General features: G+C 47.8%; 1 protein-coding gene, 1 non-coding gene and 1 pseudogene across 3 annotated transcripts; 1 reads left to right on the top strand and 2 right to left on the bottom strand.

Annotated features, from left to right (window-relative positions):
- Nucleotides 1-1074: 1074 nt before the first annotated feature.
- Nucleotides 1075-14144, top strand: SIRT4 (sirtuin 4). 2 transcript variants are annotated; one of them, XM_039471612.2, is made up of 4 exons: nucleotides 1075-1143; nucleotides 3376-3600; nucleotides 12453-12747; nucleotides 13785-14144. In XM_039471612.2, exons 2-4 carry the CDS (start codon nucleotides 3377-3379, stop codon nucleotides 13935-13937), a joined length of 672 nt encoding a protein of 223 aa, XP_039327546.1. In that variant the 5' UTR covers nucleotides 1075-1143; nucleotide 3376; the 3' UTR covers nucleotides 13938-14144. The 2 variants fall into 2 exon arrangements, with proteins under 2 accessions (XP_039327546.1, XP_039327545.1); XM_039471611.2 differs by having other exon boundaries at nucleotides 1085-1143; nucleotides 3376-3873.
- Nucleotides 14133-14239, bottom strand: LOC120365140 (U6 spliceosomal RNA). Its single transcript, XR_005580159.1, has one exon. It is a non-coding gene; the product is annotated as a U6 spliceosomal RNA (small nuclear RNA).
- Nucleotides 14240-17586: 3347 nt separating this feature from the next.
- LOC120360111 (prohibitin 1 pseudogene) lies at nucleotides 17587-18886 on the bottom strand (annotated as a pseudogene).
- Between the last annotated feature and the right edge of the window lie 290 nt (nucleotides 18887-19176).

Raw genomic sequence — 19176 nt, 5'->3', positions numbered from 1 at the left:
AGACCAGCATGGCTAACATGGTGAAACTCTGTCTACTAAAAACACAAAAACTTAAAAAAAAAAAAAAAAAAAAAAAAAAAAGTGGGCCGGGCGCGGTGGCTCACGCCTATAATCCCAGCACTTTGGGAGGCTGAGACGGGTGGATCACAAGGTCAAGAGATCGAGACCATCCTAGTCAACATGGTGAAACCCCGTCTCTACTAAAAATACAAAAATTAGCTGGGCATGGTGGCACATGCCTGTAATCCCAGCTACTCGGGAGGCTGAGGCAGGAGAATTGCTTGAACCCAGGAGACAGAGGTTGCAGTGAGCCGAGATCGCACCATTGCACTCCAGCCTGGGTAACAAGAGCGAAACTCCGTCTCAAAAAAAAAAAAAAAAAAAAAGTCAAATCTAGATCCATGATTAATGACGTGCTTATTTCTCATTGCACGTCTGTACCAAAACGTCTCATGTGGGTAAAGCATAGATAGACACAGAGAAAAGAAAAAAAGACAAAAATAAGAAAAAAGATGGGCGGGCGTGGTGGCTCACGCCTGTAATCCCAGCACTTTGGAAGGGCCAGGCGGGTAGATCACCTGAGGTCAGGAGTTCAAGACCAGCTTGGGGAACATGGCAAAACCCCCGTCTCCACTAAAAATACCAAAAAAAAAAAAAAAAAAAAAATATGACTGGGTGTGGTGGCGGGCACCTGTAATCCCAGCTACTCGAGAGGCTGAAGCAGGAGAATCACTTGAAGCCAGGAGGGTGAGGGTGCAGTGAAACGAGATCGCGCCACTGCACTCCAGCCTGGGCAACGAGAGCAAAACTCCGTCTCAAAAAAAAAACAGAGAGAAAAGAAAAAAAATCATATGTGCATTATAAATATATACGTCTACCATGTGCCTACAAAAATTGAAAACAAAACAAAACAAAACAAATCCACGAGTAAAAGCTTTTATATTAAGGGAGAACCTCTGACCAGAAAGAGCCGACAGGAGGCGATCCTGGACGATCTGGGGCAGTCAATTGCGAGACGCGGAGGATTGTGGGACTTGTAGTTTTTGTCGCATCACTTAAGCTTTCTGGACTACATGTCCCAAAAGGCAAGTGCAATCATGCAATCCCACTGTGGGTTGTGAGGTGGTCCTGGAACTATAAGAGGTAAGTGTGTTCTGTGAGGGCTGCGGGTTTCTGAAGTTGTGGATTTCTTGTGAGGGATTCTGTTTCTCCTCTTTGCCCTTGGGGGGACCGGGAAGAGAGCAGCTGTTCCACTGAAGGACGTTTTCAGCGGGGTTTCCCTGGCCCTTTGGTCTCAGGAAACCAGACTGTGCGTTTGCTTAGCTGTCCACATGTTGCTGTGAAATGTCAAGGAGAAAGCGGGGTCCTGATCTCAAATCTGGAAAGCAAAGCATAAAATAATGTTTACATACGGGGTGCATGTCACTAGAGGATTTGTGCATTTTATCAAATATTATGTCAAAGTCTTTTTTTTTTTTTCCCCCGACGGAGTTTCGCTCTTTTTACCCAGGCTGGAGTGCAATGGCACGATCTCGGCTCACCGCAACCTCCGTCTCCTGGGGTTCAGGCAATTCTTCTGCCTCAGCCTCCTGAGTAGCTGGGATTACAGGCGTGCGCCACCATGCCCAGCTAGTTTTTTGTATTTTTAGTAGAGAAGGGGTTTCACCATGTTGACCAGGATGGTCTCGATCTCTTGACTCGTGATCCACCCGCCTCAGCCTCCCAAAGTGCTGGGATTACAGGCGTGAGCCACCGCGCCCGGACTCCCTTTTTTTTTTTTTTTTTAGACAGAGCCTTGCTTTTTTTCCCAGGCTGTAGGGCAATGGTGCCATCTCGGCTCACTGTAACCTCTGCCTCCCAGGTTCAAGCAATTATCTTGCCTCAGCCTCCCCAGTAGCTGGGATTACAGGCACGTGCCAGCACGTCTGGCTTTTTTTTTTTTTTTTTTTTTTTTTTTTTTTTTGTATTTTTAGTAGAGATGGGGTTTCACCACGTTGGCCAGGGTGGTCTCGAACTCCTGACCTCAAATGATCCACTTGCCTTGGCCTCTCAAAGTGCTAGGATTACATGCGTGAGCCACCGCGCCCAGCCCTCTATTTTTACACCTAGAAAAGCTGACTGGCATGGGATCTTGTCTCTCTGCTGTGTCCAAGTAGCAGAGTTTGCAGGGGAGGGTAAACTAAAATGATAAGGGGGAAATGGAAAAATGAAAGGAAGCCAGGCACTGTGGCTCACGCCTATAATCCCAGCACTCTGGGAGACTGGGGCGGGCAGATCACCTGAGTTCGGGAGTTTGAGACCAGCCTGATCAACATAGAGAAGCCCCGTCTCTACTGAAAATACAAAATCAGTGGGGTGTGGTGGCACATTCCTGTAATCCCAGCTACTTGGGAGGCTGAGGCAGGAGAATTGCTTGAACCTGGTGGGCAGAGGTTGCAGTGAGCAGAGATCGAGCCATTGCATTCCAGCCTGGGCAACAAGAGCAAAACATCGTCTCAAAAAAATAAACATAAAATAAAAGAAAAAAGAAAACAGAAAAGGAGTGTGTGTGTGCTTAATTACATGAACAAAATCAAAACCCTAAAAGGTATAAAAGGCCGTTGGATTGTAAACCCCAGCCAGCAGTGCTTGAAAGTCTCCATTGGGTTATTTGTGCCAGCAAGTCCTCCTTTGGTCACTGAAAAGGACTTAAACAAAACCTGACCTGCTAGGGTCAGCCTCCAAGACTTACGCCTGTAATCCCAGCCCCTTGGGATGCTGAGGCAGATGGATCAATAGAGCTCAGGAATTCGAGACCAGCCTGGCCAACATGGTGAAACCCCGTCTCTACTAAAAGTACAAAAATTAGCCAGACATTGTGGCACTTGCCTATAGTCCCAGCTACTCAGGAGGCTGAGGCAGAAGAATCACTTGAATCCAGGAGGGGGAGGGTACAGACTCTGTCTCAAAAAAAAAAAAAAAAAAAAAGAACACACACACACACACACACACACACACACACAAAACCATGGCCTGGCACAGTGGCTTATGCCTATAATCCTAGCACTTTGGGAGACCAAGTCAGGCAGATCACGTGAAGTCAGGAGATCAAAACCAGCCTGGCCAACATGGTGAAAGTCCATCTCTACTAAAATACAGAAAAATTAGCTAGGTGTGGTGGTGCACGCCTGTAATCCCACTATTTGGGAGGCTAATGCAAGAGAATTGCTGGAACCCAGGAGGTGGAGGTTGCCGTGAGCTGTGATTGCACCACTGCACTCCAGGCTGGGCAACAGAGGGAGATGCTGTCTCAAAAAAAAAAAAAAAAAGAGAGAGAGAGAGAGAGAGTGGGAAAAAAACACCCAAGTTTCTCACGTGAGGTTTCTTTTTCTCTAGAATGAAGATGAGCTTTGGGTTGACTTTCAGGTCAGCAAAAGGCCGTGGGATGGCAAACCCCAGCCGGCAGTGCTCAAAAGGCTCCAGTCGGTTATTTGTGCCAGCAAGTCCTCCTTTGGACCCTGAGAAGGTCAAAGAGTTACAGCGCTTTATCACCCTTTCCAAGAGACTCCTTGTGATGACTGGGGCAGGAATCTCCACCGAGTCGGGAATACCAGATTACAGGTCAGAAAACGTGGGGCTTTATGCCCGCACTGACCGCAGGCCCATCCAACATAGCGATTTTGTCCGGAGTGCCCCAATCCGCCAGCGGTACTGGGCAAGAAGCTTTGTGGGCTGGCCTCAATTCTCCTCCCACCAGCCTAACCCTGCACACTGGGCTTTGAGCACCTGGGAGAAACTTGGAAAGCTGTACTGGTTGGTGACCCAAAACGTGGATGCCCTGCACACCAAGGCGGGGAGTCGGCGTTTGACAGAGCTCCACGGATGCATGCACAGGTGCAGGAGGTGTAGACAGTTTGAACACAAACACGTGTGTTGTTTTGGGAGAGTAGGGACCTTGGCTGACTTGATCACCACAGTCTTAGACCTTGAGAAAGGATTTCAGAGCAAGTTGTTTATTTTGGAGTTGACTCCTGTCAATTCATTGAGTGGGGACATAAAACAGGAAAGAGAGGAAAGCCAAGAAAGGGTGTGTTAATGAGTGGGTTACTGCTTTGGGCACTGGGGTTCAGTCCTGTGAGGACCCTCCAACTGTCTAGGACATGCTGAGGATTGTCTCACTGAAACTTGAGGGCTGGGGCTGGATGCTGTGGCTCATGCCTGTAATCCCAGCACTTTGGGAGGCTGAGGTGGGCAGATCACTTGAGCTCAGGAGTTCTAGACCAGCTTCAGCCAACATGGTGAAACTCCGTCACTACTAAAAATATAAAAATTAGCCGGGTGTGGTGGCACACGCCTGTAATCCCAGCTACTTGGGAGGCTGAGGAAGGAAAATTCCTTGAACCTGGGAGGCAGAAGTTGCAGTGAGCCAAGATCACACTACTGCACTCCAGTATGGGCGACAGAGAAGACTCCATCCGCCCCCCCCCCCCAAAAAAAAAGGAAAGGAAAGAAAAAAAGAAGTTGAGAGCTGTGCACGATGACTCATGCCTGTAATCCTAGCTGAGGCAGGAAGATTGCTTGAGGCCAAGAGTTCAGGACCAACCTGGCCAACATGGTGAAATCCTGTCTTTTTAAATTTTTAAATTTTTTTTATTTTTCTAGCCGGGCGCGGTGGCTCACGCTTGTAATCCCAGCACTTTGGGAGGCCGAGGCGGGTGGATCACGAGGTCAAGAGATCGAGACCATCCTGGTCAACATGGTGAAACCCCGACTCTACTAAAAATACAAAAAATTAGCTGGGCATGGTGGCGCATGCCTGTAATCCCAGCTACTCAGGAGGCTGAGGCAGGAGAATTGCTTGAACCCAGGAGGCAGAGGTTGCGGTGAGCCAAGATCGCGCCATTGCACTCCAGCCTGGGTAACAAGAGCGAAACTCCATCTCAAAAAAAAAAAAAATTTTTTTTTCTTTTTCTTAGCAGGCTTAAAACAGAGATCTTGTCTCTGTAAAAATAAAGTAAATAAAATAATGGATTTTTTTTTTTTTTTTTTTTTTTGAGACAGAATCTCCCTCTGTCACCTAAGCTAGAGTGCACTGGTGTGATCTCAGCTCACTGCAACCTCTGCCTCCTGGGTTCAAGCAGTTCTCCTGCCTCAGCCTCCCAATTAGCTGGGACTATAGCCATCACACCCAGCTAACTTTTGTATTTTTAGTAGAGACAGGGTTTTACCATGTTGGCCAGGCTGGTCTCAAACTCCTGACTTTGTGATCCACCTGCCTTGGCTTCCCAAAGTGCTGGGATTACAGCCCTGAGCCACTGCGCCCAGTCTTTTTTTAAAAAGAAAGTTGAGGCCAGATGTGGTGGTTTACGGCTGTAATCCCAGCACTTTGGGAGATCAAGGCCAGCAGATTACCTGAGGTCAGGAGTTCAAGACCAGCCTGGTCAACATGGCAAAACCCCATCTGTACTAAAAACACAAAAATTGGCTGGGTGTGGTGGCACACACCTCTAATCCCAGCTACTCAGGAGGCTGAGGCCGGAGAATCGTTCGAACCTGGGAGGCAGAGGTTGCAGTGAGCTGAGATCATGTCACTACACTCCAGCCTGGGTGACAGAGAGAGACTCTGTCTCAAAAAAAGAAAGAAAGAAAGAAAATTGAGCAAGCTAGGGTGATTTTTTCTTTTTTTTCTTTGTGTGTGTGTGTGTGTGTGTGTGTGTGTGTGTGTGTGTGACAGAATCTAGAATCTCAGTCTGTCACACAGGCTGGAGTGCAGTGGTGTGATTACAGCTCACTACAGCCTCAATCTCCTGGCCTCAAGTGATCCTTTCACCCCAGCCTCCTAAGTAACTGGGACTACAGGCAAACACCAACACACTCAGCTAATTTTTTTTTTTTTTTTTTTTTTTTTTTTTGAGACGGAGTTTCGCTCTTGTTACCCAGGCTGGAGTGCAATGGCGTGATCTCAGCTCACCGCACCCTCCGCCTCCTGGGTTCAGGCAATTCTCCTGCCTCAGCCTCCTGAGTAGCTGGGATTACAGGCACGCGCCACCATGCCCAGCTAATTTTTTGTATTTTCAGTAGAAACGGGGTTTCACCATGTTGACCAGGATGGTCTCGATCTCTCGACCTCGTGATCCACCCGCCTCGGCCTCCCAAAGTGCTGGGATTACAGGCTTGAGCCACCGCGCCCGGCCACACTCAGTTAATTTTAAATTTTATTTTTATTTTTTGTAGAGACAAAGTCTTACCATGTTGCCCAGGTTGGGTTCGAACTCCTGGGCTCATGTGAGCCTCCTGCCTTGGCATCTGCAAGTGCTGGCATTATACGTGTGAGCCACTGTGCTTGGCCTTGAAGCTGAGGTGTTTATTCACCATCTTTCATCCCTCATCGGCCAGGATTGCTCTAGGGGAATTAACTCCTTAGCACTTTGACTCTGCTCCTCCCAAGGAGGCTTCCATGGGCAGACAACACCCAAGGCAAGAGAGACACAGGAAACTGCTTGTGCACCAGGTGCTGTGGTTCATACCTGTCATCCCAGCAACTCAGGAGGCTGAGACAGGAGGATTGCTTGAGGCCAGGAGATCAAGACCAGCCTGCGTAACACAGCCAGACTCAGTCTCTACAAAAACTTTTTTTTTTTTTTTTTTACATGGAGTCTTGCTGTGTCGCCCAGGCTGGAGTGCAGTGGCAGGATCTTGGCTCGCTGCAACCTCCACCTCCCGGGTTCAAGCAATTCTTCTGCCTTAGCCGCCCAAATAGCTGAACAAAAAAAATTTTTTTTTTTTTAGACAGAGTTTCGCTCTTGTTGCCTAGGCTAGAGTGCAATGGCACAGCACAATCTTGGCTCACCGAAAACTCCACCTCGTGGATTCAAGCGATTCTCCTGCCTTAGCCTCCTGAGTAGCTGGGATTACAAGCATGAGTCACCACATCCAGTGAATTTTGTATTTTTAGTAGAAATGGGATTTCTCCATGTTGGCCAGGCTGGTCTCAACTCCTGACCTCAGGTTATCTGCAGGCCTCAGCCTCCCAAAGTGCTGGGATTACAGTAGTGAGCCACTGCACCCAGCCAAACATTTTTTTAAGAAAGGAAACTGGACTGGGCATGGTGGCTCATGCCTATAATCCCAGCACTTTGGGAGGCTGAGGCAGGCGGATCACTTGAGGTCAGGAGTTCAAGACCAGCCTGACCAACACAGTGAAACCCCATCTCTACTAAAAAATACAAAAAATTACCTGAGTTTGGTGGTGCACTCCTGTTGTCACAGATACTTGGGAGACTGAGGCACGTGAATCGCTTGAACCTGGGATGCAAAGGCTGTGGTGAGCCGAGATCATGCCACTGTACTCCAGCCTGGGTGACAGAGTGAGACTCCATCTCAATTAAAAAAAAAAAAAAGAAAAGAAAGGAAACTGTTCACAAGTGGCCTTTAGCATGTTCTGAGGAAGACATGAGCTCATCACCAATAGCATGTGCTACCAACTGCTGGGTCTCCGATGCCTAGGATGCCTAGAACACAATGTAGCCAGGCATATAGTCAGAAGTCAATGAATAATGAGGGAACAAATACATGGGAGGGTATCATGCTTGTGGGTCTGGCAATAATTGTAGCTAATTAGAGACTATTTCTTTTTCTTTCTTTCTTTCTTTTTTTTTTTTGAGATGGAGTCTTGCTCTGTAGCCCAGGCTGGAGTGCAGTGGCATGATCTCGGTTCACCACAAGCTCTGCCTCCCAGGTTCAAGCAATTCTCATGCCTCAGTCTCCCAGGGACTACAGGAGTACACCACACTCGGGTAATTTTTTGTATTTTTAGTAGAGATGGAGTATCACTGTGTTGGCCAGTCTGGTCTTGAACTCCTGACCTCGTGATCTGCCTGCCTTGGCCTTCCAAGGTGCTGGGATTACAGGCGTGAGCCGCTGTGCCCAGCCTGGAGACTATTTCTTTAAGCCCCAGAGAGGCTTCTCTGAGGACTGAAATCAGTCGGCCAATGGTGAAATATTTACTGGGTGCCTAGAATGTATGATATACATACATTATACTATGAAGCACATTATAACACTATTGTGCCCCTTAGTGGTGTGGAGAGGTCAAAACCAAAGTATAGGCTGAGCGCAGTGGCTCACACCTGTAATCCCAGCATTTTGGGCGGCTGAGTGGGGGCTGACAGTTTGAACTCAGGAGTTTGAGACCAGCCTGGCCAATATGGGGAAACCCAATCTCTACTAAAAGTACAAAGATTGGCTGGGCGTGATGGTGCATACCTGTATTTTCAGCTACTCGGGAGGCTGAGGTAGGAGAATCATTTGAACATGGGTGGCAGAGTTGCAGTGAGCCGAAATCGCACCACTGCACTCCAGCCTGGGCGACAGAAAGATATTGTCTCAAAAACTAAACAACAACAACAAAGTATAAAACATGGTCCACTTTATAGGCAAGAATTTTGTAATATTTGGGGGTACATGAAAATGACATAATTGGCTGGGCAGGGTGGCTCACGCCTGTAATCCCAGCACTTTCGGAGGCTGAGGTGGGCAGATCACCTGAGGTCAGGGGTTCAAGACCAGCCTGACCAACATAATGAAACCCTGTCTCTACTAAAAATACATAATTAGCTGGGCATGGTGGCACATGCCTGTAATCCCAACTACTCAGGAGGCTGAGACAGGAGAATTGTTTGAACCTGGGAGGCGGACGTTGCAGTGAGCTAAAATCACGCCATTGCACTCCAACTTGGGCAACAAAAGTGAAACTCCTTCTCAAAAACAAAACAAACAAAACCCATAATTAATGATAAGTGACAATGCATGATTGCTAAATAGTGTGGTTCTTGACTTATATGCTGTGCATGTTCAAATTCACAGATTTAGTAAAGACTGGATAATCAGTTGAGAAAGCTTTGTATGTATGTATTTATTTATTTATTAATAGAGACAGGGTCTTGCTGTGTTGTCTAGTCTGGTCTCGAACTCCTGAGCTCAAGCCATCCTCCTGCCTCAGTCTTCCAAAGTGTTGGGATTACAGGTATGAGCCACCACACCTGGCCCAATACAGCCTTTTTTTTTTTTTTTGAGGTGGAGTTTTGCTTTTGTTGCCCAGGCTGGAGTACAATGACAGGATCTCGGCTCACTGCAACATCTGCCTCCTGGGTACAAGGTATTCTCCTGCCTCAGCCTCCCAAGTAGCTGGGATTATAGGCATGTGCCACCACGCTGGGCTAATTTTGTATTTTTAGTAGAGGTGGGGTTTATTCTCCAGGTTGGTCAGGCTGGTCTTGAATTCCCGACCTCAGGTGATCCGCCCACCTCAGCCTCCCAAGGTGCTGGGATTACAGACGTGAGCCACCGCACCCAGACCCAAGAAAGCTTTTATGGGCATAGGGGGCTTGAGACTGGCTCAGATTTCTCTAGGCAAAAGAGGGAAACAGGGCTTTCCAGATGAAGGGAAATAGTAGACCCAAGAAGACTCTGGCCTGGCCTCTGTAGAGGTTTGGACCTGGAAATTGTAGAGACCAGAGTATCTGGGAAAGTTAGACCGAAATCATGATTGCATTTGAAAATCAGGCAGTGCAGTTGGGTCTGTTGTGAGACACCAAAGGGGTTTATTAGTGGTTTCGGAGCAAGAAAGCAACATGATAAAAATAGCGTTTGAGGATGGCTAGACAGCATTGAAAAGAGCACGTCAGGGAGGTCAGCCTGAAGAACCTAGATTAGAGTATCTAGGGAATTTGAGTTAATGATGCTTATGGGTTCATTAAAATAATTTTTTCATGATAAAAATCTCTTTTTTTTAAGTAATGAAAATTTCAAACGTTTACAAAAGAGAATAGTATAGTGAATTCTCATATACCATCACCCAGATTCCAAGGTTTTATCAAGATTTTGTCATGTCTACTTTATCCATGCTCTCCCTGTCTCTTCTTAAGCATTTGAAAACAAATCCAGGACTTCTTGATATTTTACAGGGGCTTTTTTTTTTTTTCCTTGAGATGGAGTCTCCCTCCCATCATGCAGGCTGAAGTGCAGTGGCAAGATCTCAGCTCACTGCAAATTCTACCTCCCAGGTTCAAGCAGTTCACCTCCTGAGTAGCTGGGATTACAGGTGTGCACCACCACGCCTCGCTAATTTTTGTATTTTTAGTAGAAACGGCGTTTTGCCGTGTTGGCTAGGCTGGTCTTGAACTGCTAAACTCAGGTGATCCACCAGCCTTGGCTTCCCAAAGTGCTAGGCTTACAGATATGAGAAACCATGCCCAACCTTTTTTTTTTTTTTGAGACAGAGTCTCACTCTGTCACCCAGGCTGGAGTGCAGTGGTATGATCCTGGCTTATTGCAACCTCCACTTCCCAGGTTCAAGCAACTCTACTGCCTCAGCTTCCTGACTATCTGGGATTACAGGTACCCGCCATCACGCCTGGCTCATTTTTGCATTTTTAGTAGAGATGGGGTTTCACTGTGTTGGTCAGATTGGTCTCAAACTCCTGACTTCAGGTGATCTGCCTGCCTCGTTGGCCTCCCAGTGCTGGGATTACAGGTATGAGCCACTGTGCGTGGCCTGGCCTTTTTTTTTTTTAGACAGGTTCTGGCTCTGACACCCAGTCTAGAATGCAATGGTGCCATCATAGCTCCCTGTAACCTAGAACTCCTGGGCTCAAGGAATCCTCTGGCCTCAGCCTCCGCAGCAGCTAGGACTCTAGGCACATGCTACCACATCCAGCTAGTTAAAAAAAAACTTTAGCTGGGTGTGGTGGCTCATGCCTGAAGTCCCAGCATTTTTGGGTGGCCAAGGTGGGCAGTACATGAGGTCAGTTCGAGACCAGCATGACCAACATGGCAAAACTCCATCTCTACAAAAACTATAAAAATTAGTCGGGCATGGTAGTGGGTGCCTGTAATCCCAGCTGCTCTGGTGGCTGAGGCAGGAGAACTGCTTGAGCCTGGGAGGCAGAGGTTGCAGTCAGCCGAGATCGTGCCATTGCACGCCAGCATGGGTGACAGAGCAAAACCCTGTCTCTACCAAAAAAAAAAAAAAAAAGTTTTGTTTTGTTTTTTTCTTTTTTTTTTTTTTTGAGACAGGGTATTGCTGTCTGCCCAGACTGGTCTGGACCTCCTGGGCTCAAGCAATTCTCTCACTTCACTCTCCCAAAGTGCTGGGATTATAAGGTGTGAGCCACCACGCCTAGCCACAGGGGGCCTTTTAAAAGAAGAAAATCAACATAATCTGATGGCTGACTAGAACTAAAAGGAGAAAAATAAGGCTGGGTGTGGTAGCTCACACCTATAGTCCCAGCACTTTAGGAGGCCAACACAGGAGGATCTCTTGAGCCTAGGAGTTCAAGGTTGCAGTGAGCTATGATCATGCCCACTCCAGGTATGAGCCACCACACCTGGCCAAGACCCTGTCTCTTAAAAGCAACAACAACAAGAACAAAAACATTGGCTGGGCATGGTGGCTCACGCCTGTAATCCCAGCACTTTGGGAGGCTGAGGCAGGCAGATCAAAAGGTCAGGAGTTTGAGATAAGCCTGGCCAATATGGTGAAACTCCGCCTCTACTGAAAATACAAAAATTAGCTGGCCGTGGTGGTATGCACCTTTAATCCCAGCTACTTGGGAGGCTAAGGCAGGAGAATAGCTTGAACCCAGGAGGTGGAGGTTGCAGTGAGCCGAGATTGTGCCACTGCACTCCAGCCTAGGTGACAGAGCTAGACTTTGACTAAAAAAAAAAACAAAACACAAACTTCTCCCCATCAGCGGCTCAAGCTCAAGCTCTGATGATTTAGAGAAGTGAGAAGGGAACCAGGAGACACTGTGTCCTGGAAACCAAGAAGGAGAAGTATTTAGAGAGGACGGTAATAGACAGTGGCAAATGCAGCAGATCAACAAGGGAAAGGATAGAGGGAAAAAACGCACGTTTGGGCACTAAGGAAATCAGCAGGCAAGACGTTTGCAGTCATGTTAAGGATATTAGTGAGCTATAGCAGAAGGTTAGGAAGGAGTGTACAGGAAGGAAACAGATGGGCTGGGTATAGTGGCTCATGCCTATAATCGCAGCATTTTAGGAGGCCAAAGTGGGAGGATCACTTGAGGCCAGGAGTTTGAGACCAGCCTGGGTGACATAGTAAAACACCGTCTCTACCAAAAATACAAAACTTAGCTGGGCATGGTGGCACATGTTTGTGGTGTAGTCTGAGCTACTCAGGAGGCTGAGGTGGGAGGATAACTTGAGCCTAGGAGGAGGTCGAGGCTGCAGTGAGCTGAGATCATGCCACTGCATTCCAGCCTGGGCAACAGCCAGACCCTGTCTCCAAAAATAAAAAATAAAAGAGAAAGTATGCCTAAAGCCGGGTGGGGATTGTGTGTGAGGGAAAGCAGCAGTGCTGGAAGGGCTGGAAATGGTTGGGATGAAACGTCTCTGGCAGCTGTGTGCCTCCCAAGGACAGGCTGTTCAGTCGGCGTCTTCCTTCCTTCCAGGGTCCTGTGCTTGGATTGTGGGGAACAGACTCCCCGGGGGGTGCTGCAGGAGCGCTTCCAAGTCCTGAACCCCACCTGGAGTGCGGAGGCCCATGGCCTGGCTCCCGATGGTGACGTCTTTCTATCAGAGGAGCAAGTCCGGAGCTTTCAGGTCCCATCCTGCATTCAGTGTGGAGGCCGTCTGAAACCAGATGTCGTTTTCTTCGGAGACACAGTGAACCCTGACAAGGTTGATTTTGTGCACAAGCGTGTAAAAGAAGCTGACTCCCTCTTGGTGGTGGGATCATCCTTGCAGGTATCTGAGTTGGCTAGAGTGGTAACTACCCCTTGTGCGGAACTGGAAGTCCTAGAGAGACCCCCCTGTTTGGTTTCACTTTTTTTTTTTTTTTTGGAGAGGGAGTCTTGCTCTCACTCTGTCACCTAGGCTGGAGTGCAGTGGCATGTTCTCGGCTCACTGCAACCTCCACCTCCCAGGTTCAAGCGGTTCTCCAGCTTCAGCCTCCTGAGTAGCTGGGACTATAGGCGCATGCCACCATGCCCAGCTAATTTTTTGTATTTTTAGTAGAGACGGGGTTTCACCATGTTAGCCAGGATGGTCTTGGTCTCGATCTCCTGACCTTGTGATCTGCCTGCCTCAGCCTCCCAAAGTGCTGGGATTATAGGTGTGAGCCACTGAGCCTGGATCTTTTTTTTTTTTTTTTTTTTAGATGGAGTTTCGCTCTTGTTACCCAGGCTGGAGTGCAATGGCGTGATCTCGGCTCACGACAACCTCTGCCTCCTGGGTTCAGGCAATTCTCCTGCCTCAGCCTCCCAAGTAGCTGGGATTACAGGTGTGTGCCACCATGCCCAGCTAATTTTTGTATTTTTAGTAGAGATGGGGTTTTCACCATGTTGACCAGGATGGTCTCGATCTCTTGACCTCGTGATCCACCCGCCTCGGCCTGCCAAAGTGCTGGGATTACAGGCGTGAGCCACCGCACCCGGCCTTTTTGAGACAGAGTCTTGCTTTGTCACCAGGCTGGAGTGCAATGGTGCCATCTCAGCTCACTGCAACCTCCGCCTCCCAGGTTCAAGCAATTCTCTTGCTTCAGCCTCCCAAGTAGCTGGGATTACAGGCGCCTAGCACCACGCCTGGCTAATTTTTGTATTTTTAGTAGAGACAGGGTTTTACCATCATGGCCAGGCTGGTATCAAACTCCTGACCTCATGATCTGCCTGCTTTGGCTTCGCAAACTGCTGGGATTACAGGCGTGAGCCACCGTGCCTGGCTGGTTTAACTTTTTCTATATCTGGAGAACCTATACATTCTTATGTGTGTCTTTTCCCATGCAGGTGTACTCTGGTTACAGGTTTATCCTCACTGCCCAGGAGAAGAAGCTGCCAATTGCAATACTGAACATTGGGCCCACACGGTCAGATGACTTGGCATGTCTGAAACTGAATTCTCGTTGTGGAGAGTTGCTGCCTTTGATAGACCCACACTGACTACAGCCTGATGTTCCAGAATGTGGAACAGGGACTTTGACTTGAATCTTGCTGCTAAAGGTAAATGCCTTCTCAGATAATGGATTCCAGTTCCCATTCGACAGAGTAGGGTGCACTGACAAAATATAGAAGGTTCTAGGTATCTTAATGTGTGACTGTTCTTAATTAAAACTCATTTTTTAAATATATTTTTGGCTTTATATGAAATGCTTCATGAATTTTTGTGTCATCCTTGCACAGGGGTCATGCTAATTTTCTCCATATTGTTCCAATTTAAGTATATGTGCTGCTGAAGGAATCACTAAAATTATTTTTGAGACAGGATCTGCCTCTGTCACCCAGGCTGAAGTGCAATGGCCTGACCGTGGCTCATTGCAACTTCTGCCTCCCACGTACAAGCCATCCTTCCACCTCTGTATCCCAAGTAGCTGGAACTATAGGTGTGCACCACCACCATGCCCAGCTAATTTTTTGTATTTTTTATAGAGACAGGTCTCACTTTGTCACCCAGGCTGGTCTTGAACTCCTGAGCTCAAGCCATCTGCCCGCCTTAGCCTATCAAAGTGCTAAGATTACAGGCATGAGCTACCATACCCAGGCAAAACTTTTTTTTTTTTTTTTTTTAAGGCAGAGTCTTGCTCCGTTTCCCAAGGCTGGAGTGCAATGGCACAATCTCGGCTCACTGCAACCTTGGCCTTCCGGGTTCAAGTGATTCTTCTGCCTCAGTTTCCCGAGTAGATGGGACTACAGGCACATGCCACCACACCTGGCTAATTTTTGTATTTTTAGTAGAGGTGGGGTTTCATCATACTGGCCAGGCTGGTCTCGATCTCCTGATCTTGTGATCCACTTGCCTTGGCCTCCCAAAGTGCTGGGATTACAGGTGTGAGCCACCGTGCCCGGCTGATAAAACATTTGTATGTAATATTCAGCCCATATTCAAATGTCCCAGTAGTCCCAATAATTTCCTTGGTAAGTTTGCTCATGATTCAGGATCTAATCTTGGTTCAGATACTACATTTGGTTATCACGTCTCTTTAGCTGCTCTTAATCTAGGACAGTTCCACAGACTTTGTCTTTCAGAGCATTCTGAAGAATCCAGGTGAATTGTTTTGCAGATTGTGTTTGTATTTGTCTGTTTTCCTATTATTACATTCTGGATAAACATTTTTTTTTTTTTTTTTTTTTTGAGACAGAGTTTCGCTCTTGTTACCCAGGCTGGAGTGCAATAGCGCAATCTCGGCTCACCACAACCTCCGCCTTCTGGGTTCATGCAATTCTCCTGCCTCAGCCTCCTGAGTAGCTGGGATTACAGGCACGCGCCACCATGCCCAGCTAATATTTTTTGTATTTGTAGTAGAGGCGGGGTTTCACCATGTTGACCAGGATGGTCTCAATCTATTGACCTCGTGATCCACCCGCCTCGGCCTCCCAAAGTGCTGGGATTACAGGCTTGAGCCACCGCGCCCGGCCCCTGGATAAACATTTTTAACAGAAATACAACATAGAGGTTGGGCATGGTGCCTGTAATGCCACCACTTTGGGAGGCTGTGGTGGGCAGATCACTTGAGGCCAGGAGCTTGAGACCTGACTGGCCAACATAACAAAACCCTGTCTCCACTAAAAATACAAAAATTAGCCGGGGACAGTGGTGGCACAAGCCTGTAATCCCAGCTGAAGTGGGTGGCTGAAGTGAGAGAACTGCTTGATCTTGGGAGGCAGAGGTTGCAGTGAGCCTGGATTGTGCCACTGTACTCCAGCCTGGGCTACAGAGTGAGACCCTGTCTCGAAAAAAAAAAAAATACAAAATAGGGATAAAATAGGTTAAAGTATTAGGAAGTACGAAAAATGAAGAAAAATCGGGGAAAAATTGTTCTACCTCTCAATTTTAGCACATTTCAAACATATACAAAAATAGAGACTGTGGGGAGCGGCACAGGCCAAATCCTGGGGCCAAGAGAGCCCAGGTGCCGCTTGTGGGAAGCTGTGAGCACAGGCCAAATTCTGGGGCCAAGAGAGCCCAGGTGCCGCTTGTGGAAGGCTCAAGTCCTGATGATTCAGGTCCAGCCCGTGGACGGCACGAGGCGTCACGGGGCTGGTAGCGGCACGAGGCACACCAGGCCGGAATTTTCCAACTGCAAGCTTCCTTTGCCCTGCCTCCCTGCCTGGTCTATTTAAGCTGTGAGCTCAGCAACAATAAACGAGACTTGATCAGACTCCTGTCTTGTCTCCATTTCTCGCGTCTCCTGCCCATCCATCCCCACTCCCTCCCTTCGGGCCCCTGTTGTTGTCCTGCAGGTCGGGACAAGAGACAATAGTGTACAGGAAATGTACTATTCTATTTTTCTATCTGTTTTTGTATATGTAAATATCCCTGTGTCCCCATCACCAGGCTTTAGTAATAGCACATGGATGATTGTCTCATCTCTATCCCCCCTACTTCTCACACTCCTGCCACTAGATTTTAAAGCAAATACCAAACATTATTTTATTCCATTTATAGATACTTTAATATGTATCTCTTTTTAATTACAATATTATAATCACATTAAAAAAATTTAAACTATCACTGCCAAAAATCATTGTTGAAAAAAAAACAAAAATAATTCCATAACATCATCAAATATATTCCCTCAGTTTAGGATTTCCCTGGATTATCTCTTTTTTCTTTTTTGAGATGGAGTTTTGCTCCGTCTCCCAGCCTGGAGTGCAATGGTGAAATCTCGGCCCACTTCAAACTCTTCCTCCTAGGTTCAATCGATTCTCCTGCCTCAGCCTCTTGAGTAGCTGGGATTACAGACATGTACCACCATATCTGGCTAGTTTTGTATTTTTAGCAGAGACAGGGCTTTACCATGTTGGCTAGGCTGGTCTTGAACTCCTAACTTTAAGTGACCCACCTACCTCGGCCTCCCAAAGTGCTGGGATTACAGATGCAAGCCACCGTGCCCAGCCTGGAGCAGTTTTTAGTTTGACAGTGAAATCAAGCAGATGTTACAACAGAGTTCTCATATGCCCTGCTCCTACACAGCCACACAGGATTTACCCATTCACCTACTGAAGGACATCTTGTTTGCTTCCAAGTTTTGGCAATTATGAATAAAGGTGCTGTAAATATCCATGTTCAGGTTTCTATAGACTCATGGATAAATAGTAAGGAGCCTCCAATTATTGGATCTTATAGTGAAAGTATGTTTCGTTTTGTAACATACCGTCAAACTGTCTTCCATATGTGGCTGTACCATTCTGCATCCTCACCACCAATGAATGAGAGTTTCTGTCCAAACTTCATTTTTTTTTTTTTTTTTTTTTTTTTTTTTAGATGGAGTCTTGCTTTGTTGCCCAGGCTGGTGTGCAATGGCATGGCCTTGGCTCACTGCAACCGCTACTTCCTGGGTTCAAGCAATTCTCCTGCGTCAGCAAGTAGCTAGGACTACAGACAGAGCCCACCACACCCAGCTAATTTTTGTTTCTTTAGTAGAGACGGGGTTTCACCATGTTGGACAGGATGGTCTCAATTTTTTTTTTTTTTTTTTAGAGATCTGAAGTGATTTTACCTTTATTTCCTTCACTTTAAACCAATCATGAAATTTCACAGTGATTTCTGGGGTGGGGGCAGAAGGAAGGCGGTGTCAAGGCTCATTGGGGCTGTGGCCCAGTCGGCCTGTGGAGGTGCAGGTAGGGTGGGCCTTCACTGGGGCAGCTGGAGGAGCACGGACTGCCCCACCGGCAGGTAGGTGATGTTCCGAGAGCGTGACAGCTGGTATGTCCTCCGAGGCTTCCAGCTTTCGCAGCTCGATCAGGCCGTCCCCTGTGGTGGCCGGTGAGTTGGCAATCAGCTCAGCTGCCTTGGAGTCGCCCTCAGCAGAGATGATAGCCACCTTTTTCTGCTGCTCAGCCTTTTCCACTACAAATCTGGCCCTCTCTGCTTCCTGCTGAGCCACCTGTTTGGCTTCCACCGCTTCTGTGAACTCCTTCCCGAAGGTCAGATGTGTCAAGGACACATCGTCCAGGATGAGCCCAAAGGTGGCTGCTCTCTCTGTAAGGTCGTCGCTCACCTGCCTGGAGACCAGCTCTCTCTGGGTGATTAGTTCTCCAGCATCAAAGCCAGCCACCACTGACTTGAGGATCTTGGTCGTGATGGACAGCAGCACACGCTCATTATAGTCCTCTCCGATGCTGGTGAAGATGTGAGGCAGCTGGCTAGCAATGGGCCGGAAGAGGATGTGCAGTGTGATGTTGACATTCTGTAAATCTTTGCTACCAGTGATGACTGGCACATCACGTGGCCGAGAACGGCAGTCAAAGATAACAGGTTTCTGTACCCATGGGTGAGAAAGTGAGTCCCTTCCCCTACCACAATGTCCTGTACTCCACGGAATCGGTCAAAGGTGACAGCTCTGTGCCCAGCATCCACATTACATAAGGCTGAGTTCACCACGCCTCCTGCAACAGCTAAGGCCAGGCCAAACTTGCCGATGGACTCAAACACTTTGGCAGCCATGTTTTCTTCTGCTGGACCCTCTCACACCTGCTTCCACTCTGACCTCCACATGAATTCCCCAATCACGCATATTGCCGGTCTCAATTTCTTGACCTTGTGATCCGCCCACGTTGGCCTCCCAGAGTGCTGGGATTACAAGCGTGAGCCAGTGCGCCCAGCCCTTTTTTTTTTTTTTGAGACAGTCTTGCTCTGTCTTGCCCAGGCTAGAGTGTAGTGGCTGCATCTCAGCTTACTACAGACTCTGCCTCCCAGGTTCAAGCGATTCTCCTGTGTCAGCCTCCCAAGTAGCTGGGACTACAGGCATGTGCCACCATACTGGCTAATTTTGTATTTTTAGTAGAGACAGGTTTCACCATGTTGGCCAGGCTGGTCTCGAACTCCCTACCTCAGGTGATCCACCCACCTAGGCCTCCCAAAGTGCTGAGATTACAGGCATGAGCCACCACACCTAGCCCATCTTTTTTTTTTTTTTTTCTTTTCTTTTTTTTTTTTTTTGAGACGGAGTTTCGCTCTTGTTGCCCAGGCTGGAGTGCAATGGCGCGATCTCGGCTCACCGCAACCTCCGCCTCCCGGGCTCAGGCAATTCTCCTGCCTCAGCCTCCTGAGTAGCTGAGATTACAGGCATGTGCCACCATGCCCAGCTAGTTTTTTGTATTTTTAGTTGAGACAGGGTTTCACCATGTTGACCAGGATGGTCTCGATCTCTTGACCTCGTGATCCACCCACCTCGGCCTC

This window comes from Saimiri boliviensis, chromosome 7 (assembly GCF_048565385.1).
Source record: "Saimiri boliviensis isolate mSaiBol1 chromosome 7, mSaiBol1.pri, whole genome shotgun sequence".
NCBI lineage: Eukaryota > Metazoa > Chordata > Mammalia > Primates > Cebidae > Saimiri > Saimiri boliviensis.
Note: the sequence above shows the minus strand (reverse complement) of the source record. Positions and strands in the feature narration are given on the sequence as shown.

Coding starts and splice junctions, on each gene's coding strand:
- SIRT4 (XM_039471611.2), top strand. CDS start 3,377: ATGAAGATGAGCTTTGGGTTGACTTTCAGGTCAGCAAAAGGCCGTGGG. Junction 3,874..12,452: donor CTCCACGGATGCATGCACAG/GTGCAGGAGGTG, acceptor CCTTCCTTCCAG/GGTCCTGTGCTTGGATTGTG. Junction 12,748..13,784: donor TGGTGGGATCATCCTTGCAG/GTATCTGAGTTG, acceptor TTTCCCATGCAG/GTGTACTCTGGTTACAGGTT.